At 42.2% G+C, this 21,987-nt stretch overlaps 1 protein-coding gene across 2 annotated transcripts in view; it reads left to right on the top strand.

Annotated features, from left to right (window-relative positions):
- The window catches only part of doc2b (double C2-like domains, beta), a 190,159-nt gene that overhangs the window by 134,339 nt on the left and 33,833 nt on the right, over window positions 1-21,987 (top strand). For both annotated transcript variants that reach the window (XM_085289800.1, XM_085289802.1), the window contains 2 exons: window positions 4,323-4,432; window positions 10,298-10,424. In XM_085289800.1, the coding sequence (XP_085145926.1) occupies window positions 4,323-4,432; window positions 10,298-10,424 (237 nt within the window). The remainder of the gene's footprint in view (window positions 1-4,322; window positions 4,433-10,297; window positions 10,425-21,987) is intronic.

Genomic DNA, 21,987 nt, shown 5'->3' with positions numbered 1-21,987 from the left:
ACTGTGAGCAAAGTTAACTTTATTACAGAATTCAAAGAGCAAGACTAAATGCACAAGGATGCTGAACACATCTAAACACATCTAAGAAAGGCAAGACAGAATATTTAATACGTTACGGGAGGCAGAATTAGCATTGCCTCGCTGAAACAAAAACAACTTAACTCCTTGAGGGGATAAATACTGTGAGCGGGCACTCAGCCGCAATACTATGAACGCAATACTATGAACGCAATACTATGAACGCAATACTTCTTCTTCTTTCACGAAGATACTAAGAACAGAAATATGCTGTTAATCTACGAGCAGAATTCAGGCGCTTTAAAGTCACACATAGAGAGACACCACAAACTGACGGACTGAACTATCCAAACTAAAAGTGGAATGCTGAGTTATCACTGGGTTACCAGGGGAGTGGGGTCCGTGAGGGAGTCTTGGGGCTGTCGTGGACCGGAGGGGGGAACCTGACACCGGGTAACATCCGGAGCAGGAACCGTGAGATGAAGGCAGGGGAAAGAGATCTTACAGTCATTGGATGCAGGCGAAAACAAAGCGTGGAAGGGGGGGTAGTGGTCCGGGTGCGAGAACAGGTGAGTCCAGGAAGAAGCTCCGTTAATTTCCGAGGCCAAGCGGGGGGGCAGGCAGGTAAAGAGTTATGGAGAAGCTGCGAGCTGACCAGCGGATAAACAGCAGCTGTGACAGTAGAAAGCACTGACGTCCAGGAGATAGTGATTTAGTAGATGTTCTGGCGGGGAGTGCATGAGAACGCTGGTCATAAAAAGCCCGCAACCTGATTACTCGCAGTTGAGGTGATGACAAGGAGGCGCGGCGGCTCCGCCCCGAGGTGGAATCACCAGCACGTGGGGCGGAGCCGCACTAACCCGGACCATGACAGCGTGTTACCCTATGAGTGTGGTGTCCCTCTATTCTCACTCAGATTCAGCATTTTGTCATCATGTCCAAATCCAAAATACCAAGATAGTGAAAGGTGATGTCACAGTGACTACAGCCATCTTTGGTATACAGTCTGTGTGCTGTACTGGTAATCAGTTAGCATTTTTGTTGCCGTGCAACAGTAGTGGAAAATTATGAGGACAGAACAAATAACCTTTGCTGAATTTGATTTGAAGACTTTTGAATTACGCAGTATATTTTTAACCATCAGTACCCACGTTCCCACAATCTGTCTGATTCCATTCATTTGTTCGGCATCCGGTCCACTACTCTAATGCTTCAGAGACATTTTATTCAATAAGATCAAAAATCTGGAACAACAGAAAGAAGGGAGGAAATACATGAATAATTAATGAAAACCATGAAAGCTTTCAAATTAAATTAAACGAGTTTATTAAAATGATTTTTTATAAAACATGTTGCTATCAGCCTTAAAAAAATAATTTTGAACAGTCACTGTGTGTGTGTGTGTGCCTATTCAACAGCCTTCCTCGGGGGAAACAACCGCTGATTGAGGGAGAAACAATCAGCGAGAGCCTTGTTATGTGGAACCCTGCCATCAGACTTGCAAATAATCACAGCAGCTAATTGATTAAATTCAACAAACTCACATGTCCTCACACATGGCACAGGGTCTCCATCCTCATCATGTCAGCAGCGTGCTCCCAGGATTTCCCCAAACAATATTCCGCCGATAAAGCCGCGTCACTTGTCACAGCGATTTTCATCACCTTGCTAATTTGCAATCGATGAAGTGACAAAGTGTACGTCTGATGGCTGCTCCAATAAACAGCGATGCAGATCTTACTAAACAAGCCACTGTCTGACGTTTGGACTCATGTCTCATACACCCAGTGGAAGGAGCAACGGCTGATTTGTACTTGAAGTACTTTGATCACAGATTTACATCTTTTAATGTGTCACCTTTAGCAGCACATGTCTGTACACACTTATTTTAGCTCTGTTTTGTTCCTCACCACCTCCTGAGGGAAATGTCTGACCGCGTCTGTCTGCCGCTTGGCATTAAGCAGGTAGAGTGCAGTATATTTTTAAGGCTTTTTCACTGAATTGGAGCCAAAAACATTGTTACGAGAGCAGTGAAAGAAAACTAAAAGGGCCAAGTTGTGTGCCAGAAAATGTGCTTTTGTCAAACTCAGATGAAAAGTTTTAAAGAAAGCATTCAGATCTATTCATCAAACTCAAAAATATATTCTGCTTTAATGTCTTCAGCTGAAGCTACTTGTCAGACTCTGTGAAAGAGCAGAAAATGCTTTTATTCAAAGCTTTAAAAATAACTTTGAAAGTTTTGCTTGTCGAGACCTGTATGTAAAGCCGGTGTTATAAACAGTTTTTAAGATGGTCAAAGCTAATACACACCGGGTGCAGCCACTCAAAGTTTTTAGATTTTAGAAATTTGGAAGTAGACGAGGCTCCAAAGGCAAGAACAACTGCCAAGAACCTGACCTGACCGTTGCACCGAGCTTTCTCCTAGAAGAGGTGTTAGTAACTACACTTATCCAGACACGATTCTTTTATCCAAGTGTACAAAAAACAAGATCAGCTTAGAGCCCAAAGAATTGAAGAGAGCCATTGGGGGACACTGCAGCCAAGATCAGCTCAATTCAATTCAGTTTTATTTATATAGCGCCAAATTACAACAACAGTCGCCTCAAGGTGCTTTATATTGTAAGGCAGACCCTACAATAACACATACAGAGAAAAAACCCAACAATCATATGACCCCTTATGAGCAAGCACATTGGTGACAGTGGGAAGGAAAAACTCCCTTTTAACAGGAAGAAACCTCCGACAGAACCAGGCTCAGGGAGGGGCGGGGCCATCTGCTGCGACCGGTTGGGGAGCGAGAAGGAAGACTGAAGGATAAAAGACATGCTGTGGAAGAGAGACAGACATTAATACCAAGTATGATTCAAGATGAATATGCTGTAACCCTTCTGCAGGTGAAGGCTAATCTTGTTGCCTCTGGCCCACTCAGGCGAGGCTTACAGGTTAAACATGTGTGGAAAGCTTCCCAACAAAGGAAGCACTCAGGCCACCTCACTAAAAGACTATCAGGAGTAGCATAATATGTGTTAATGCTTCATCAATTTCAGCTTGCAGCAAAGAATCTTTGATGGGGTGGCTGTAGCTCAGGTGGTAGAGCAGGTCATCTACTAATTGGAAGGTTGGTGGTTTGATCCCTGTCTGCTCCAGTCTGCATGCCAAATATCCTCGGGCAAAATACTAACGTCAAGTTGCTCTCTGATGCAGTGTTAATGTTAGATAGAAAGCAGTGCCTGTGTGAATGAGGCGAGCTGTGCAAAGCTCTTTGAATGTCAAAAAAGGCGCTATAGAAGAACCGGTCCAAGCACCTGAGCTATAAATGTGAAGGGGCTTCTCTTTCATGACTTTAAATCTGTAAACTGAAAATGTAAATTGAACACAAGTTCAAAAACACTTGATGTGATTATGAACTTGTGTTTGAGGTTTCAGATGTCAGTTAAAACATATTTTGTAGATTATGCTCACCATTGCAGTCAAAAAGGACAAGAAAGCAGTATGTGCTGTTTGCATTGTGGGTTCTTTGTGACTAACAAGCCCTGTCATGTCAATTGTGATATCTGGTTTGAAAAAATATGGCAAATATGTTTAAGTCCAGGATTCAAAACAGTAGTAGGAGTTGTCACTGTGCCTGGATCCATCTTTTATATACAGTGTATGTTTTCGACCACCGTGTCTTTGTACTGACCTAATCTTAGCTCTTCACCTCCTGACTTCAGTGCCATACACTCACAGCAGGCATCAGTTATGAAAATATTAATTTAAAGTTGTGTATGGTATTAGCTGGTTAGGTGGTGCATTTGTTTTTGTTTCAGACTGTTTTTTAAGTATAAAGATTTAATCCCAGTGAAAGGTCAGTGACTGGAAAATTGTTTTCTCAAAAATGTGCTGTTGACAGAAACAGAATCACACTGAGCCAGAACAACCATGGTGTCTATCTTTTAACTTCAGAGCATTCATCACATTGTTCTCAGTGTTTTTACCCACTTCCTGCCATGCTTTGATTATGCCTGTCACTTCATGTAAATGCAGTCTGCTGCTGATATTTCATTCCTGACAGCGTTCAGTATGCAGCAGCACCGAGCTCGTGTTTGCATGCGTGGCACCAGACGTCAACGCGTTGACAAATTTTCACCCTGGCAGAGAGGCTTTGTACGTTTTCAAGGATGTTTATATAATTCTGTCAGTTCTTCAATGAAAATGACACCTGAGGAATGAGCTCTCCTGAGCTGTAGGAGGAGCTCAGTGTTTTTCACTCATGAATGATGTTCAGCTCTTTTTAATCACAGTCTTCCTTGTTTGTCTTTCAGGCCAATAAACTCAGAACCAAGACCCTGCACAATACACTCAACCCAGTCTGGAATGAGACCCTGACCTACTACGGCATCACTGATGAGGATATGGTCCGCAAAACACTCAGGTACTGTCAGTGCTACTCACGTGTGTCCACTTAATGAATGGAAAGAGAAGAAAGGGATGAAAGATGTGGAAAAAAGAAGAAAGGAGTGGTTGGACATATGGATACAAATGAAGAAATAAAACGAAGGAAGGAGGCATGGGAGGGAGGAAGGAAGGAAAGAAGGAAGGAAGGACGTATGGGAGGAGGGAAGGAAGGAAGGAAGGACGTGTGGGAGGAGGGAAGGAAGGAAGGAAGGGGGTGTGGGAGGAAGGAAGGAAGGAGGCGTGGGGGTAGGAAGGAAGGAGGCATGGGAGGAAGGAAGGAAGGAAAGAAGGAAGGAAGGACGTGTAGGAGGAGGGAAGGAAGGAAGGAAGGAAGGAAAGAAGGAAGGAAGGACGTGTGGGAGGAAGGAAGGAAGGAAGGAAGGAAGGAAGGGGGTGTGGGAGGAAGGAAGGAAGGAAGGGGGTGTGGGAGGAAGTAAGGAAGGAAGGGGGTGTGGGAGGAAGGAAGGAAGGGGGCGTGGGAGGAAGGAAGGAAGGAGGCATGGGGGTAGGAATGAAGGAGGCATGGGAGGAAGGAAGGAAGGACGTGTGGGAGGAGGGAAGGAAGGAAGGAAGAGGGTGTGGGAGGAAGGAAGGAAGGGGGCGTGGGAGGAAGGAAGGAAAGAAGGAAGGAGGCATGGGGGTAGGAAGGAAGGAAGGACGTGTGGGAGGAAGGAAGGAAAGAAAGAAGGAAGGACGTGTGGGAGGAAGGAAGGAAGGGGGTGTTGGAGGAAGGAAGGGGGCGTGGGAGGAAGGAATGAAGGAAGGAAGGAAGGGGGTGTGGGAGGAAGGAAGGAAAGAAGGAAGGAGGCTTGGGAGGAAGAAAGGAAGGGAGGAAGGAAGGAAGGAACTGGGTGTGGGAGGGAGGAAAGAAGGAAGAAAGGGGGCGTTGGAGGAAGGAAGGAAGGAAGGAAGGGGGGTGTGGGATGAAAGAAGTTAAAGGGAAGTAAGGAAGAAACCCCAAAAAAGAAGGAGAAGGGTAAACGAGTAAGGAAGCAAGAAAATAAGGGAGCATTACATAGTGAGGTAAGTAAGGAAGGAATACAGGTAGGAAAGATGAATAGAGGGATGGATGGATGGAAAAAGCAATGTAAGGAAAGAAGCAGCAGGGAAAGCAAGAAAGGAACCAAGGAGGCAAGGAAGAAGAGAAGGAATAAAGGAAGAAAGGAAGAAAGGAAGAGGCAGGAAAAAATGGGGAAGGGTGGAAGAAGGTTTAAAGGGAAGGAGCCAAAGGAAGGAAGGAACAGAGTAAGCAAGGAATGGAACAAGGAAGAAAGGAAGTAGCAAGAGATACAAGGAAGGAAGAGAAAAATGAAAATAGAGGAATAATAGGCAAGAGGAAGAAAATGGAAGAAAATAAAACTTAACCAAAGAACGAAAGGAAGTGAAGGGGAAATAGAAGACAAAGTAAGAAAATAACAAACACATCTTATAAGGACGGATATAAGGGGGAAAGGGTGTGTGTAGTGAACAAGAAGAAAAATAGAAGGGAGAGTTGAAAGGCAGAGAGGGATAGAATAAATCTGTCTTTTGTTGTTTTGGTGTGCTTAGCTGCTGTGGATCTGTTTTTAAAGGCTTCAGGAGATCATTTTCAGGGAGCAGTGATGTTTGACAGTTTCTCTTCTTCTTGGTTTCTGTTTTAGACTAACTACATTACAGCCTGTGTTTAACCACAGCCTCTCAAGCAGAAGTGAATGATGATGTTGCTTTTCCTCTTTCTTCCTTTTCACTGCGAGTTTGCATGCCGAGTCTGGAATAGCTTCAGATCGTAATAACAGTTGGGAAATCCTTTATTTGTCAGATTTCCAAATAGCACTTCTGTTTGGGTGAGAGGACTTCCTGTTTGTTTGGTTATTTGTGTTTCACTACAACACCTGAGAACACACTAAAACTCCATCTTCCTGAGATAAATGCGGTGCCCTTATGCAATGAAAGCACTTTGTTTTTATTACTTCACCATTCTTTGCTCCTGTATTTTTACCAAAGTGTTAACACTGTACAATCAAGTGGCGGAGGTAGGTTATGCAATCATATGCATAATCATTTCGTACATCCCAGGTGGGCCGTATGCAGTGGAGGATTTCAGTTTGCTTTTGTCTTCACTTACCCCCAAGCACCCCAGTCGCAAATGTGTTTCTAGAGTTAATGTTATGTGCTGGAATGCCGTGAAAACATTTCAGGGACTTTCACAGCATTTCATTTACCGGCTCCATCGATTTGTCCTCCAGTTCACTTCCTCAAGATAAATGTGGGTGGAACAAGTCCTCAGCTTAATGATCCTTTTGGTTTGCTTGTTCCTCCTCTCTGAAAAAAAGTGTTGTTCCTGAAATAACACACAGGTGTGTTTCTACTTCAAAAAGCTGGAAAAAGTCCCCACTAGTCTGGGTGGTTAGGGATGTTTTACATGTTTTATATTAAAATACACCCTTGTAAAATAAAGCATTGCAAAAGTTGTTTTTCCGTTAGCAGCATGCCGAGGTCCACCCACGAATCTAAACTGACCCCTTGAGCCGACATTTGACATGCACTCATTGAAAGGGCGCCCAATTTTTAGAGCATTGTCCACATGTAAATACTGTTTACTGTGCATGTGCATGTTTATCTTGTTTTTCGACAACAGACTTGCACCATGTTACTGTTTGCATGAGACGATTTTCTCCAAACGTAAGACTTCTCGCTCTTTGTTCAACTTTGTTAATAATAACCATTATCTCCAGACTTCTGATTGGCCATCATTTCTATATTTTTTTAGAGTAATAGGGTTTTCTTGCCCTTGACAGTGCTGAAATCATCTTTTGTGTTTCCATGTGGAAGTGGATATTTTGCACATAATCACATAATCTCCACTTAACTGTTTTCTCTTTGAAGGTCTGGTATTCACACCTCAAGTTACCTTTGGGACTTACTTTATTAAAGATCCCTATTTATGTCCTTTTGGGCTCTGCTGGAGGTCTCTTCCTGTCAAAAGGGAGTTCGCCCTCTCCACAGTTGCCAAGTGCTCCTCATAGGGAGATATTGTAATTGTTGAGGTTGTTGAACTTAGTTAAACTGTAACTTCTTTTTTTTTTTTTTGCCTGCTTTTTCTAATTTCACTAAAACCTCGACTGTTGTTTGGGGTAAAATACTCCTCTTCACAGCTGTAATCTTATTTAAAACATGAGAAACTGGTGGTGACAGACAGATCTCACAAATGCCATAACCCAATATGTCAGGGCACAGATGCCAAACGACAAAGCGGTGTTCAAAATGTCTTCAAAGATTTCCAGCCCATTCTGAGAAGCAAGCGCTTACTAAGAAGCAAGCCCGTGCTAAGAAGTGAGGTTTCTCTGAAAGTCTCTCTTCTTACAATCAGTTAACACTAATGGGAATGTTTTATGCTGCTAACATTTTGCCATTAAATACAATGTTTATCTAGATACAGTACTGTGCAAAAACTTCTTCATATTTATCTAGGAAGATTAGAAATGGGTGCAATGATTTATTGAAACATGCAAGCATGCATGAAGCTACAGTATAAGCTACAGTTCTAATGAGCTTTTCAGTATTTGGTATGATGACCTTTGTTCTTCAACACAGTCGAACTTTCTTACAATTTCTTTAAGTAGTCTTCAGGACTGGGTCTCCAGCCTTCTTAAAGGACATTCAAAGCTCTTCTTTGAATTTTAGCTGGTTGTTCTTCTGTTGTCTGTCACGATCCCACACTGCTTCAGTATCGTTGAAATCTGGGCTCTGAGGAGACCAGTCTGTGACTGATAGTGTTCCTCTGTGTCTTCTTCTATCCAAGTAGTTTTTTAGTCTTTCATGATGGTATTGTGTGATGGATTAAAATCAGATGGTTCCTTTTTGCGTTTATAATTCTATTGAATTTTGCACCAATGGCTGAAATCAGCCCCAAACCACGACAGACGCCATGTTTTTCAGGTGGCTCTAGACCCTCACAGTCATATCGCTCTCCTGACCTTCTCTGGACCTCCTCTGTAAGACCTGATGATCAGTCTGGTTCTTGTTTAATTTGGCAAACTTCACCTCTTTTCTTCCTGTTTCCCTTCCTCAAGAATGGCTTCTTCACTGCTCCCCTTCCACTGAGGCCATTTCTGATGAGGCATAAACAAACAGTAGGTGGATCAGCTGAAGAGCCCGATGCATCTCGCTGGTTCTATGTCAGGTGTTTGCTGTATTTTTTTCGCATTTCCTCAGGACGTGACTTTCAGATACTGTTTTTTTAGGCCTGTCACTTTGTCCTCCATTTGTCCAGCAAACAAGACAGAAACAAGGGACACAAAACATTTTTTATCACCTCCATAAGTTTACACAAGTGACTACCAAATCATCACAGAATGTTTGCAAAAGTTTTATTGCATTACTTCTAATAGCTTAAATGTATTTTGTGAAAACATGCTTTCCTACTACACAATATAAGCTGCAAAGCGCTCGCTGTACTTCTGGGACAGCTGGAGTAATTGCTGGACTGCAGTGACCAACTGTCAACCTTATCGACACGCTGCAAATATGTGACTGTATTTTGCTGATTATTTTGTGTTGCGGAGCAGAAAAAAAATACTGTATTGTTACTGGACTGAATGCCACAACAACAATGAAGGCCTGAAGCAAATGTAGCAGAGATGAGATGTGACAGACACTGTGCACACAAGCCAAAAGATCTATTCACACACAGAAAACACCTTTATTAACCATTTTCCAGAAACAATAGACTGTGAGAAAAGCATCCATGCTTCCAAAACAGCGCAACCTATTTCTTCTTGGAAACTGAAATTTGAATTCAGCACCTGTCCAGTTATTTTCACTGAGAGTCTGATTGCATCACGTCCCATACAGTCTACTGTATTAGTGATGCATATTAACGTACATACAACATCCTAACGCTGTGCGGTTCCTAAAGGCTGCATGTTTTCCTCAGTATTGCAGCTGATTATGCAGCGGAAAAGCACTTGAAACAAACAGTATTCCCCAACACAGGCATGCTGGAGCCGTGAGTGTGAATCATGTCATGTTAGGGCGGTGGGCGCTCTCTGCATTTATTGAAAGCATAGGTCTGCAGGGAGCACCAATAATTGGCTTTCATTATAAACTTAATGAAATGCTGGCGAAGAATATAGATCTCCAGTAAAACACAAAGCTCATTTTGTGGCCCCGTGCACCTTTTGACTGCAAGAGACCTTTCGGTTCCCCATCAATCATTAGCTTTTGTGACTGTAGCCTACTGTGTTATATTATAAATCCACGTCTTTATTGTTGTTAAGAAAGGACGCCGTCTTGCACTGAAAAGAGGATTTGTTTTGTTTGTGTGTTCAGTGGAAACAAATGCAAAGTGGGCACATAATAGAAATCAGTAAACAGGCGGAAAGGACAATGCGCCACAGCACAGTTCGATTCGTGCTGCACTAATTGAGTAAATAAGACGAGCAAATGGAGATGTGTTCAAGATGAATTCGTGACTGGGTCTTAAATGACTTTGACATGATGTCAAATTTTTCTCAACGTCTTCTCACGTAGAGTTTCCCCTTCCATCTTAGTATGTTTGAATCTTTTGATCCGTGCACGGTTGAACGCGTCCTCGTGTATAATTATCTCATCATTTCCTGTCATGCTGATAGAGTCTGACAATGATCCCTGCAGAACTACTTGGTTGTAGCTTCAGTGCTCTGAGTGCTGTGGTCCTACAGATTTAGCAGCTGTGACTACAAAGTACAAATTGAAGCCCTGTGAAGGTGGATGGTGGAAAATGACTGGTTTTATGGCTTTAAGCCTCCTCTCAGCAACAAAGCCTAACCTAAACCTCGCTCTACTCATGTCCTCCTACACTTCTCTGTTCTTGTCATCTCAGGATTTCAGTGTGTGATGAGGACAAATTCCGCCACAACGAGTTCATCGGGGAAACGCGAATCCCTCTCAAGAAGCTGAAGCCCAATCAAACCAAGAATTTCAACAACTGCCTGGAGAAACAGTTACCTGTAAGTTCACTCCATCCCACACACACAGCTGCATTTTTATGTTGTTTAAACGTGATCGTGTTGTTGTTTCTTGAGGGGCTGTACTCACAACAACATTTTAGATCCTAAAGATTGTGCCAATATTACAGACATGGCTTTGCTGTCTGATAGACATGTTATTAAATGCCATGTGGAAGTTTAAGTCAAAATTTCCACCAAACAAGAAGTTCTGTATGAATATGAATATCATATCGTATCATTTTATCGATTATAACAAAAATAAATAAACAAAATCTTCCTGATGAAGAGAAAACCAAACACATGATTTGCATTACATTGATGACATTCTAATCCATGTTTGTTTTTCCAAATGTGCAAATCACCATGCAACAAGTGACACTGAATTTAGATGCAAATATAGGTGTGACAGCCCTTTAGTTATCAAATTAGTGGGCAGTTTAACCTAATTCGATTTGAAAAACAACAACATACATTTCACATCTTTACTGCAATAATCTGATAGATATTTCTTGCTTTGTAAAGCTCACTTTTCCTCTTTTTGCACATAGAAGCAACATATTTCTGTCCCAGGTGCAGTTTTTGCCAACGTATCTCAGTTTTGACCAGACTGCTGTTTCACCCTACTTTCATATTACTTCTTACTTCTTGGATCCTTAGACCAAATTGTAATTACTGTGTCCGGTATACATCTGCCTAGCTTAAGATTAAAGAGTAATTTAGTCATCATTACAAAGCATAAGGTTGTTCCAGTATATTTCCAGTGGAGTCACTTTATTCTGCTAAGAAAAACACTTCAAATACAAATCTGTGAATAAATAAATTGATCATAAGAAAGAAGCTAACACTTCTGATAAACAGCTCATGTCAGCAGAGCAGAGCTGACATGACCTGCTTAATTAAATAAAACTGCCTTGAGAAACAGTAAGCTTGAAGTCATTGTGTTTTTTCATTATTTATTTGTGTGTAACAGTGTAACTGCATAGCATGTAATACTCAACATTATACTCTGCTCAGTGCAATATCTTACGTGTAGGCCGAGACCATAATCATCAGCAGCAGTCCATCATTTTCAGTGTATTAAGTGACTCAAGTGTGGGTTAGACTTGGCAAGCTTGCTCATGTTCACAAAGACCAGCACGGGAACAGCTTGATTTTCCACATCTGTTGCACTGTATGACCATCTGACCGGGAGTGATGGGCCGTCAAGGCGGTGTAACTTTGACGACGTCTCTCTTCAACATGCATGAATAATTGATTTCATAATGCTGTGCCGATTTGATCTCTGCTTTTACCTCCCAGGTTTCACAGTCCGTGCCGGTGAACTTTCAAAACATCTTTATCCTTCACCTACGTTTGACATTGATGCCTAGGAAAAGTGGGAGAACCTGTGCAATTTTAAACTGCACCAAACTTTAGTTTGCATTAAGTAAAAGGTGACCCGTTATTATCCACATTTTAATCACAGTTAGTGCATTATGTTGTTTAATTTTGGTGGGGGGTTTTTAAAAAGGGAAAGAAACTGTTTAGGTATCCCCAAGAGATCGGAGGTCTCAGACCTTAATGAGCTTGTTAAGACTTTGGTTTGTTCACAATAAAGTTCAGGTTATGTAACTTTCAAAGCTTTATAAGCACACTGACTCTTCAAACCTTGGCTCTTCTGGCCTAGCACTCTCAAAACTGAAATAATTGATACCCACTAACCAGACGAAGCAGCTAGTAAAGTGTTTTCAGGTATCTGTTTCATCAGTTTGTAATGTCAACTAAGAAACAGCAGTTGACAGGAACAATGCACCTGAAGGTAAAGTCTGAACCACTAAAACCATTTCAGAGAGGGTCATAAACCCTTGTTTTGAATGTAAAAGTCTTTCAGGAAGATTTATCAAAATAGTGGTGCACTGTCCTACCGTTCATTAACACTAGGGATGGGTATCGTTTAGGTTTTATCCGATACCGGTGCCAAACTGGTACTTTTGAAAGGGTGCCGGTGCTTAAACGGTGCTCGAACTGGTGCTTAAAGAATGGAGAACACAAAATTGGTCCAAAAACCTCTCATGTTTAGCTGTTTTGAAAATTTCCCACTCGTGGGACTAATAAAGGTATCTTATCTTATCTCTTATCTCTTTTTATGTAAAAAGATAACAATGTTAGTCTTTTCTGCAGCTATAGGTCATATATGGTATCACTCTTGGCTGGAAGCAGTGCTTAAACAATGGGAAAAAAACACAAACTTTGTCCAAAAACCTCTCATGTTTAGCTGTTTTCCACTTTTTCTTTGGTCATTTTAGCCTTTTTGGCCAGAGTGAAGGGAGTATCTGCCATCAAACAAGAAGACAGCCGCATGTAACTACGACGGTGTTTGCTAGTTCACCTTACATGCATTAGTTTAATAACGTGGTTAGCCTACTCAACGTAAATTACACACGAACAATATTAAGCTACTCACTCAGAGAAGAACGGCTGCTGCTGCCATCATCATCCATCATCATTTCTGCTACACTGGCAGGGCTAGGGGCCAGGACTCTCCTCTTCGGGTTCTTGGGGGATGTTGCTAACTCCGGGTCCGATAACAGGCAACCCACCCGCAGTAGATGTGCACGGTGTGAGGTCTCGCAGCAAGCTATCAAATACGGCGCATTTCTCGGCTTTTAAAAAACGCTATGCGTCACCAGGTGTTTCATCAGATTCGAGGAGTTACCTCCTTTGCACAGTATCACCTTAAAGCACTTGTTGCAGGCTGCTGAGTTTGCATATTTTGCTGTGGAGTACAGCCAGACTTTTGACCGCTTCGCCTTGGGCATTTTTAATCTGTAGCTCTGCTCTAAAAGAACGTACGTACCTGGGCCCGCCTACTATCCTCAGAAAGGTAAAATGATTGGCTAGAATCCAAAGTGTATGACATCTCAGGAAATAAAGCACCGAAATGTGCGCTGCTTTTCGGTCTGGTTACTACCGTTTATGTCAGAACCGGTGCCATAAAGGCACCAGATACCGGTACCCATCCCTAATTAACACCTGCCGCAATTTGGCACCCTAGGAAAACTCATCATAGAAGCATACGATTATTTGCTCATGTCAAAGTTCAGAGCCAGAACAAATGAGCAAACACATCTTTAAATGCTGATCAGTTGAACCAAACTCTTGGATCACTAGCAGACATTTTGGGGGGGGGGGGTGCAGATTTCATTTAAAAATAAACAGAGTTTTCCAACTCTTAAACTCAGGATAAAATCAGTCCTGCAATCTGGCTTATTCATCCAAAACAAACCTTAAAATCCACAATAGGCAGTGTAAAGAAGCAAAAGCTGAAGACTTAGCAGATATTTTCTGATGTTTAGCAATCATTTCACTGTTTCTGTTCAGATACACAGCTGCATGTCAAAGCCTGAGCTACAGTTCTGCACGGAGAGTAATTAAGGAAGGCATGCGGTCTGTTTTATTGATAACATGTAACTCTAATTAGTTTCACTGGGACAGAATGTGTGTGCGAACAAATTTAAATATCTGGTAATACTAAATCCAGATAATAAGTGGTGCATTATAATAGTATAACAAAAGCTCCCAACAGGGCATGGCATGGTGCTCCATATAATAGATGTTGGTAATTGCAAGAAACAACAGGACCCGCGAGGATTTAGCTTAAAGCACATGACAGATTAGAGCCTTGGGTTTTGAGCCCATAAGTGGGGTGCGGGAGTGGATTATGCGTTATGAGAGCATGGGAGTGGAGTGAAGTATCATTGAACTGTGATTGAATATCCTTTTGAAAATGCCTACACAGTTTATGGTTTTAAAAAAAAAAAAGTGGATGCAGTGTAATTCTGGACCATCCATATTTGGAGTGTGGAGCACAGTCTTGTGTTTGGAGAGACAACTTCCTGTTGCTTCACTCATATGCTTTGTTGTCTATGTGGGAGTGAGAAATAGCATCCAAAAATAGAAAAATATGCTTGTGCATAAACTGGGACCAAACAGCTACTATTCATTGAACAATCTGGGCTTTGATTTTGTACCGAGGTTTGTTTATGTAAGTGCTTCCAAAAATGACCACATTTAAAGTGTTTTGTAGTCATTTGCCATTCAAAGATTTGAGCATTTTCGGGAGCAGAAAGCAGTATTAGTGTTAAAAATGCTATTATTTGTGTTTAGTTAGTAGTTTAGTAGTAGGTTAGTAGGTAAAGCGGGTAAGTTTACAATTTGCAACGTTGCATCTAAATGTTTGTGGCAAAAATCTGCATGTCTAAGAGATAACAACCAGATGAGGGATTGCAAAGTGTGATCAGTAGATACTGTCAGTGCTGACATGAAACAACGTGACTCACAGGTATATCTGCATGACACTGCTGCCTGCAGCTTTACAACAGCTATCTACAGCAAAGAATACCTATCCACGCACAGCAGACATGCTCTTTCATTTACGTTACTATTCGTTTAGTAAAACTAGAGTTGATTTTAGAAGATGGGTAGCTCAGATCATCGCTGTATAGGTTTTTAAGCAGAGCAGATATTTGCGTCAAAGGTGACAAATGTTTCATTTCTTCTTCAGATAAGATTCATGCTATTTTGGACCACCCTGTCGTATGTCATGTAACAGGGCCTCATAGGCCTTTTTCACACAGATTGCTTCAAGGCAAAGTGAAGTGAAGCTATGACTGTTGCTGGTTAAAAAGAGAAAAGGGTGTTCTGGCAGGTAGCTTTCTGCTCTGTTTGCGCTTGGATGAGGAGCTCTGTCTGAAAACAGGAAGTTGTTTTGTGTGCCGGGGAGAATAGAGCAACCATTTAATCATCTCATCCAGCAGCTCACACTGCCTGTCTTATTGATGGTCTTGACAGGTGGAGCCTTTTAACTGGCTTCTTCGGCTTATATAAAAGTCAGTAGATTGGGTAGAAAACACAGAAAAGCGTTGATGTAACCTTAAAGTCTTAAAGGTCATTTTTCAGGGTCATTCTGGGTCAAACGCTGCCTGAGGGAAGCAAAGGACACCTACAGGAGGAAGGTGGAGCAGAAGTTGGAGAGGAACAATATGAGGGAGGTCTGGAATGGTGTGAAAACCATCACAGGCCACAACACCAAGAAAAGCACAGTGGGGGGGACTGTGGAGAAGGCAAACGAACTCAACAACTTCTTCAACAGGTTTGACCAGCCCACAACCCCCCCACCCTCACCTTCACTACAGAGTCCTCTCCCCACTCTCCTGCCTCCCTCGCTTCCCCCCCTTCCTGACACCATGACACCCCCCTCCTCCAATCCCTCTCTCAGCAGCAAGACATCTCCCCCCCTCCCCTCCTCCCAAACATCTCCCAGTGTCACAGTGGATCAGGTCAGGAGGCAACTGAGGAAGCTTCGCCCCAGAAAGGCAGCAGGCCCAGACAAGGTGTGTCCTAGGATGCTTAAGGCGTGTACTGCTGAACTTGGGGAGCCGCTACAACGAGTCTTCAACCTCAGTCTGCGACTGGGGAGAGTGCCCGCCCTATGGAAGACATCCTGCATCGTCCCGGTCCCCAAAAAGAACCGGCCCAATGAGCTGAATGACTTCCGACCGGTGGCACTGACGTCACATCTTATGAAGACTCTAGAGCGGCTCTTCCTCAACCTCCTCCGACCACAGGTACAACATGCCCAGGACCCACTACAGTTTGCATACAAGGCAGGTGTCGGAGTGGAGGATGCCATCCTGTACCTCCTACACAGAGCCCACTCACACCTGGATGAGGGAAAAGGCGCGGTCAGGATACTGTTTCTTGACTTTTCCAGTGCCTTTAATACCATCCGGCCCTGTATGCTTCAGGAAAAACTGAACAGGATGGAGGTGGACCCCTGCCTGGTGGCCTGGATCTCCGACTACCTCACCGACAGACCACAGTACGTCAGGCTGAAGGACATCACGTCTGACACTGTGGTCAGCAGCACAGGAGCACCAAAGGGAACTGTGCTGTCCCCTCTTCTCTTCACCCTGTACACCTCTGACTTCTGCTACAACTCTGAATTATGCCATATTCAGAAGTTTGCAGATGACACGGCCATCATGGGGTGTATCTGGGATGATCAGGAAGAGGAGTACAGAAGTCTGGTGAGGAACTTTGTCGCATGGAGTCACACAAACCACCTTCAACTCAACACCTCAAAGACTAAGGAACTGGTTGTGGACTTCGGGAGGTCCAGAGAAGGTCCACTGCCGGTTCAGATAGAGGGGGAGGAGGTGGAGGTGGTCAACAAGTACAAGTACCTCGGGCTGTGGGTGGACAATAAACTGGACTGGTCATGCAACACAGAGCACCTGTATAAAAAAGCCCAAAGCCGACTGTACTTCCTCAGGAGGCTGAGGTCTTTTAACATCTGCAGGAAGCTCCTGAGGATGTTTTACCAGTCGGTGGTTGCTGGAATACTTTTCTATGCTGTGGTGTGCTGGGGGAGCAGCACAGCAAAGAGGGACTCATCCAGGCTGGAGAAACTGATCAGGAGGGCTAGCTCTGTGGTCGGCATGAAGCTGGACACTCTGGTGACAGTGGCAGAGAAAAGGACATTAAAGAAACTGCTGGACATTATGAACAATGCTGGGCATCCTCTGCACACGGCCATAAACAATCAGAAGAGTCTGTTCAGTGACAGGTTGCTTCTCCCAAAGACAAGAACTAACAGACTTAAAAACTCCTTTGTCCCACACGCCATCAGACTGTTTAACTCCTCTCTGGAGGGGAGAGGGAGGGGAAACAGGAGGACAAAGGAGGGGGGAACAACTAAGCTGTAGTGCCTCTTCACCTCACTGTACAATACCTTGTGCAATACTTTTTGTAAATAGTCAACAGTGCAATAGACTCAATACTTGAAATGTGCAATTCACTTGTATTTTTATTTTTTATTCCTATTTATTCTATTTATCCCCTTTGTATATTTTATTTATATTTGTCTCTGTATTTATATATGTGTGTGTGTGTGTGTGTGTGTGTGTGTGTGTGTGTGTGTGTGTGTGTGTGTGTGTGTGTGTATATATATATATATATATATATATATATATATATATATATATATATATACATAACAATTCTGTAACTGTAACTTTGGTCGTTGCTGTGCTTTTTGGAAGTCGAATTTCCCAGAGGAACCCACCCGAGGGATTAATAAAGTTCTATCTTATCTTATCTCTTATCTTATGAAAATGTATATTGTATTCATGAATATACATAGATTAGTGTGTAATTTCATCTTCCAACAAACTGATGCATTCTCATAAACTTAAAATGAATCTATTAAAAATACATAGGAGGAGATTTGTGGTTCATGTAAGCAGCCATGTTACTTCACCATATTTGAATACAGTGGTCGGAAAGGATACCTCCCTTCTGACTAGTAACGTTTTACGTGTCTGGCTAGAGACTGGCCAAATATATAATGTAGTACACCAAAGGCAGAAAAGAGAAGAAAAAAAAAGGTGTAGACATTCGAGTGCAGTGGAGGGACAACAAAGAAATTAAAATGCAAAGGAAAGAGACAACGCGATCATGATCTTAATAAAATGTGTCGACTTCCTCCTCCTCAAGTCTCGTGTAGTCAGTTACAGTCTGACAACATATGAGAGTTTATTCACCAAGCGTGAATAAACGCTTGGAGAAATCTTACACCCTTACTACAAATATAGTTTCACTAACAGCGGCTAACAGCAGCTAACAGTGGCTAAATAAAGTTGTTACTGTTTTACCTTCTTCAACAGAAAACTACTAAAATCTTTGTAAATACTATGATTTTGTAGTGTTTTTAAATTTCAGACATCTTCCCCTTAGAACTTAATTGCACAGTGTTAGAGATCAGTGGGTGACAAAGAATATATAAGTTTTTCCCCCAATCAGTTTAGTGAGTGTTTGCTGGAGGTTTGCAAACCATTTGTATACACATTTACAAATGACACTCAGACATGAAAACATGAAGAATTCTTAATTTAAAAGCTCTTACAACGCTATATTCAAGGCAGCACTTCATCTATTAGAATATAGAACCAATGAATATTTTGTACATGCTGACATAAAGACTGAGGAACACTTTGTATGTTTTGGTAATTTCAATGAGGCTGGACTGCTGTGCCTGCCAACATTGTGAGTTTGACCAATTGCCCATTTTCAATTTAATGGATGAGTCTCCAAGCCTGGACTCTGGATCTGCAATGAGCACTGGCACCAGGAGACGGCAAGAGGCCCTGAACAGTAGAAGCCAGCAGCCTAATCTGGCAATGAATCTTGGATCAGTGTCTCTGTACAATACATTTCTGTATTCCCTCAACTCAGTTGGACAATGAAAGGCTTAGCTGTAATAGAAGGCCTCAAATTTGTAGCTCACCCTGTTGCCACATTTTATGTAATTTCAAATTGTATTTTGTTTCATTATGTAAGCCCGTGTTTAAAAGCCGTTGATCTGTCTTTCCTGGAAACAGTTACTACGGCATCACGCCAAATGCTTGCTGAAAGCATTCAGCCACAAAAGAGTATGGCACATGTGGCTAAAGGGTGACAGTGTTAATAATGATGGATGTGATGGCCTGTACAACTTAGAACATGAAATACCTTACAGACCTTTATCTTTCCGTTCTCTCTGACAAGGTTTTCTCACATTTCTGACATCCAGGGGTTCTAACACTTCACTTCCACACCGATATGTTAGTGTTCTTAATGCTATATTTTACGCAAACTATATAGTTTTACATTCAAGGAGACATCTTTACAGTTGGTTGGAAACTTCAGTGAATTTTATCAATTTGTTATCTTCAATTTTTTTGGAATGATAAGTCAGAGGCTAGCCTGCCAGTTTGTTGTTAAAATGCATGAACCACAATGTTAGCTGTTTAATATTTAAAAACTCCAAACAGCTAATCATTCACTTACACAAGGCTCCAACCATCTGGCAACCGCAGGAAAATACGTGTATTCACCAATTTCTGAGTAGTTCCTGAAAACTGTTGGCTGTCATTGGATGAAATCATTTGCAAACTGGATGCTGAACAAGAAAACCAGTCGAGATAGTTTGCATAGAAGATGGAGTCTGACTTGTCCGCAAACACTTGCTAGATATTAGTCGAGTTTGGAAAAAGTGAAACCTAAACCAAGGGAAGGGAGGAGCCTCTTCCCATATACTTGTACAATAATAAGTCTTTTTGCAACCTCAGCAGTCTGCCCCCGGTGGCCATTTCAAGAAAAACAGGTTTAAGATGCTCCTATGCTGGCTTCACTGTTTTGATCTGATGTCTGTGGCATTGTCTTGTTTTTGGGGGCAGCCTCTTGTGACGGTTCAGAGAGCTGCATTTTTTCTCCCTTGAGCTTTGGCTTCATTTGTTCGAGGCTGCTGCTTTTACCTCATTGAAATCTACTGCAGACATGGACATTTTTCAGCATTTCCAGCCAGACGTGGGAACTGAAGTTTGAATGAGGAGATAATCACATTAGTACAAGTACAAACGAGGCGCTTTGTGTTTTTTTTCCTTAAAGGCGAGAAAACCAGAGACTGAGAAGCCTAAATATTCCTCTTAAGCCTCTGAGCAACAATTTCTCTCACCTGTTTTTACCTCTGCTGTTACGGGCACAGCTTTATTTATCCTCTCTGCGTGGAATATGTGTGTGAATGCCAGTGCTCTGTATGCCTCAGCCGCTTCTCTTGCATCAGCACAATAGTTAGCGCCCCACTGTTTTCAGAGAGGTGTTGATCTAAGAGATCCTACCAGGACATTGGCAGGAGATGTATTTCAACCCAGCTTCCTGTTGCACACATTTAAAGCCTCAAATCCTGAACTACCCACTAGGGCTGGGTGATATATCGAGGTTTTTTTTAAAAATATCGATATATTTTCATACGCGATATAAGATGTGACAATATCGTTTATATCGATATAGCCTATGTTACGTTATAATTATACTTGTGGAGCCGCAGGTTTGCCTCTCTTTCGTCCACTTTTGTCTCTACGCAACGTTACTCGGCCTCGCCTCCCCCATAGCTTCACCTGCAGGCAATGACAAGATGAAAGCGGAAAATCTCCGTTAGCGAGTTACCGCGGATGGCCCCGTGCGTGGGGCTGGACGGCGTCAACGTGTTAGCGAGCTAACCGCGCTAACGACATGCAGCCCGGAGGGGCTGCACGGCCTAAAATCCTTTCATTTTCTCAAAACTCGACAGTGCGCCTTATGTATGAATTCTGGTTGTGCTTACTGACCGCGAACCGATTTTATGTGGTACACAGCGCTCAGCAATCTGTCAAAAAATGTTTTAATATGACTTTGCTAAGCTACGGAGCTGCACGGCTTGATGTCGGAGGATTACGGCTACCGGGGAGGAGCCTCGCGGAGTGATACGTACTGTGTGTGTATAAGGACCACAAATGGCACCTGTTTAGAGACGTGGTGCAGCTGTGAAATCTGTCTCTTTGTTATTATGCTCAGCGTCTATTAGTTTACATTTTGACTGCACAATTGTGAGCTTTTTGTTATGCACAAAAACAACATTGTTTTCTTTTATTTATGGACCATGATTATTTAATAAATGCTGATAATTTATTTTTGAGTAATTTCTTCATGTACATCTACGCTGTATGTAAATAAAAGTGCCCGTGTGACATCTGGGACACAGTGTGACTAAGAACTCTTTTTGTTCTTAACTTATGGCTTAAAAAAAAAATCGAGATATATATCTTATATCGCCATCCAGCTAAAAAATATCGAGATATGAATTTTGGGTCATATCGCCCAGCCCTACTACCCACGCATTCTCTCAAAGAGATTCAGACGTGACCTGTGTCACAGACTAACACTGGTGTTCCTCTTAGCATGTCAGAATTTCTTTGTTGTATTGTTACCATAAATAATACGAAAAGATGGAGGCTTGTGGGAAGGGGTTTCACTTTAAAGTGCATGGCTAAATTTTTGAATTGATTACTGGGAGAATAGTGTGAACCAGTCAAAGACACCCTCCCCTTTATCCTGGCATATGATCAGACATTTTTCTTGGTAATACCTCTGTTTCCCTGGTAACCCCTGAGGGGCTGTGTAATACCTGGGACCCAGTCAATACACTTGGAATATTATTGTGCTGGGTTGCTACCTACTGTATGCGCTGCTTTGTTGTCAGTCTTTGGAGAAAATAATGAAGCGAGCACAGAGTGAGACATATTTCACTGTATTATTTAGCACCGTGCCTGCTTTCATTCAGAGTGATGTGGAGATGGTCTCATCGGAGGTATCCGGTAATGCTGTGCATTAAATTCAATTAATGGACATCCTCTAGCCAATCATAATTGAGTTTTCCCTGAGGCAATGGTACATGTAGCTGGAAAATGTAAAGTAAACACCACTGCACGGCGGTGTGTTTGGTTATGTTAATTGATTTTATGTTTGAACAGATTAATAGAAAAAGGAAACGGGGATTCATAAAAGCTGCACGAGGAGTCACATCTTAGGAGACATCCATAAATTTTAGTTTGAAAAGCTTTTACTACATTTAGGCTTTGCATTCAAACCACTCCAGTGTATTAGGAACCCTAAAACCACTAAACCATATGCTGCTTTTAGTTTGAAAAATGAAAATTGAGCCAAA

The sequence above is a fragment of the Mchenga conophoros genome, linkage group LG10 (assembly GCF_057382185.1).
Source record: "Mchenga conophoros isolate Kocher_MC1m ecotype Shallow Benthic linkage group LG10, M_conophoros_male_GT1.1, whole genome shotgun sequence".
In the NCBI taxonomy this organism is placed as follows: Eukaryota; Metazoa; Chordata; class Actinopteri; order Cichliformes; family Cichlidae; genus Mchenga; species Mchenga conophoros.
The sequence above is the reverse complement of the archived record's forward strand: the minus strand, read 5'-3'. Positions and strand labels throughout refer to the sequence as shown.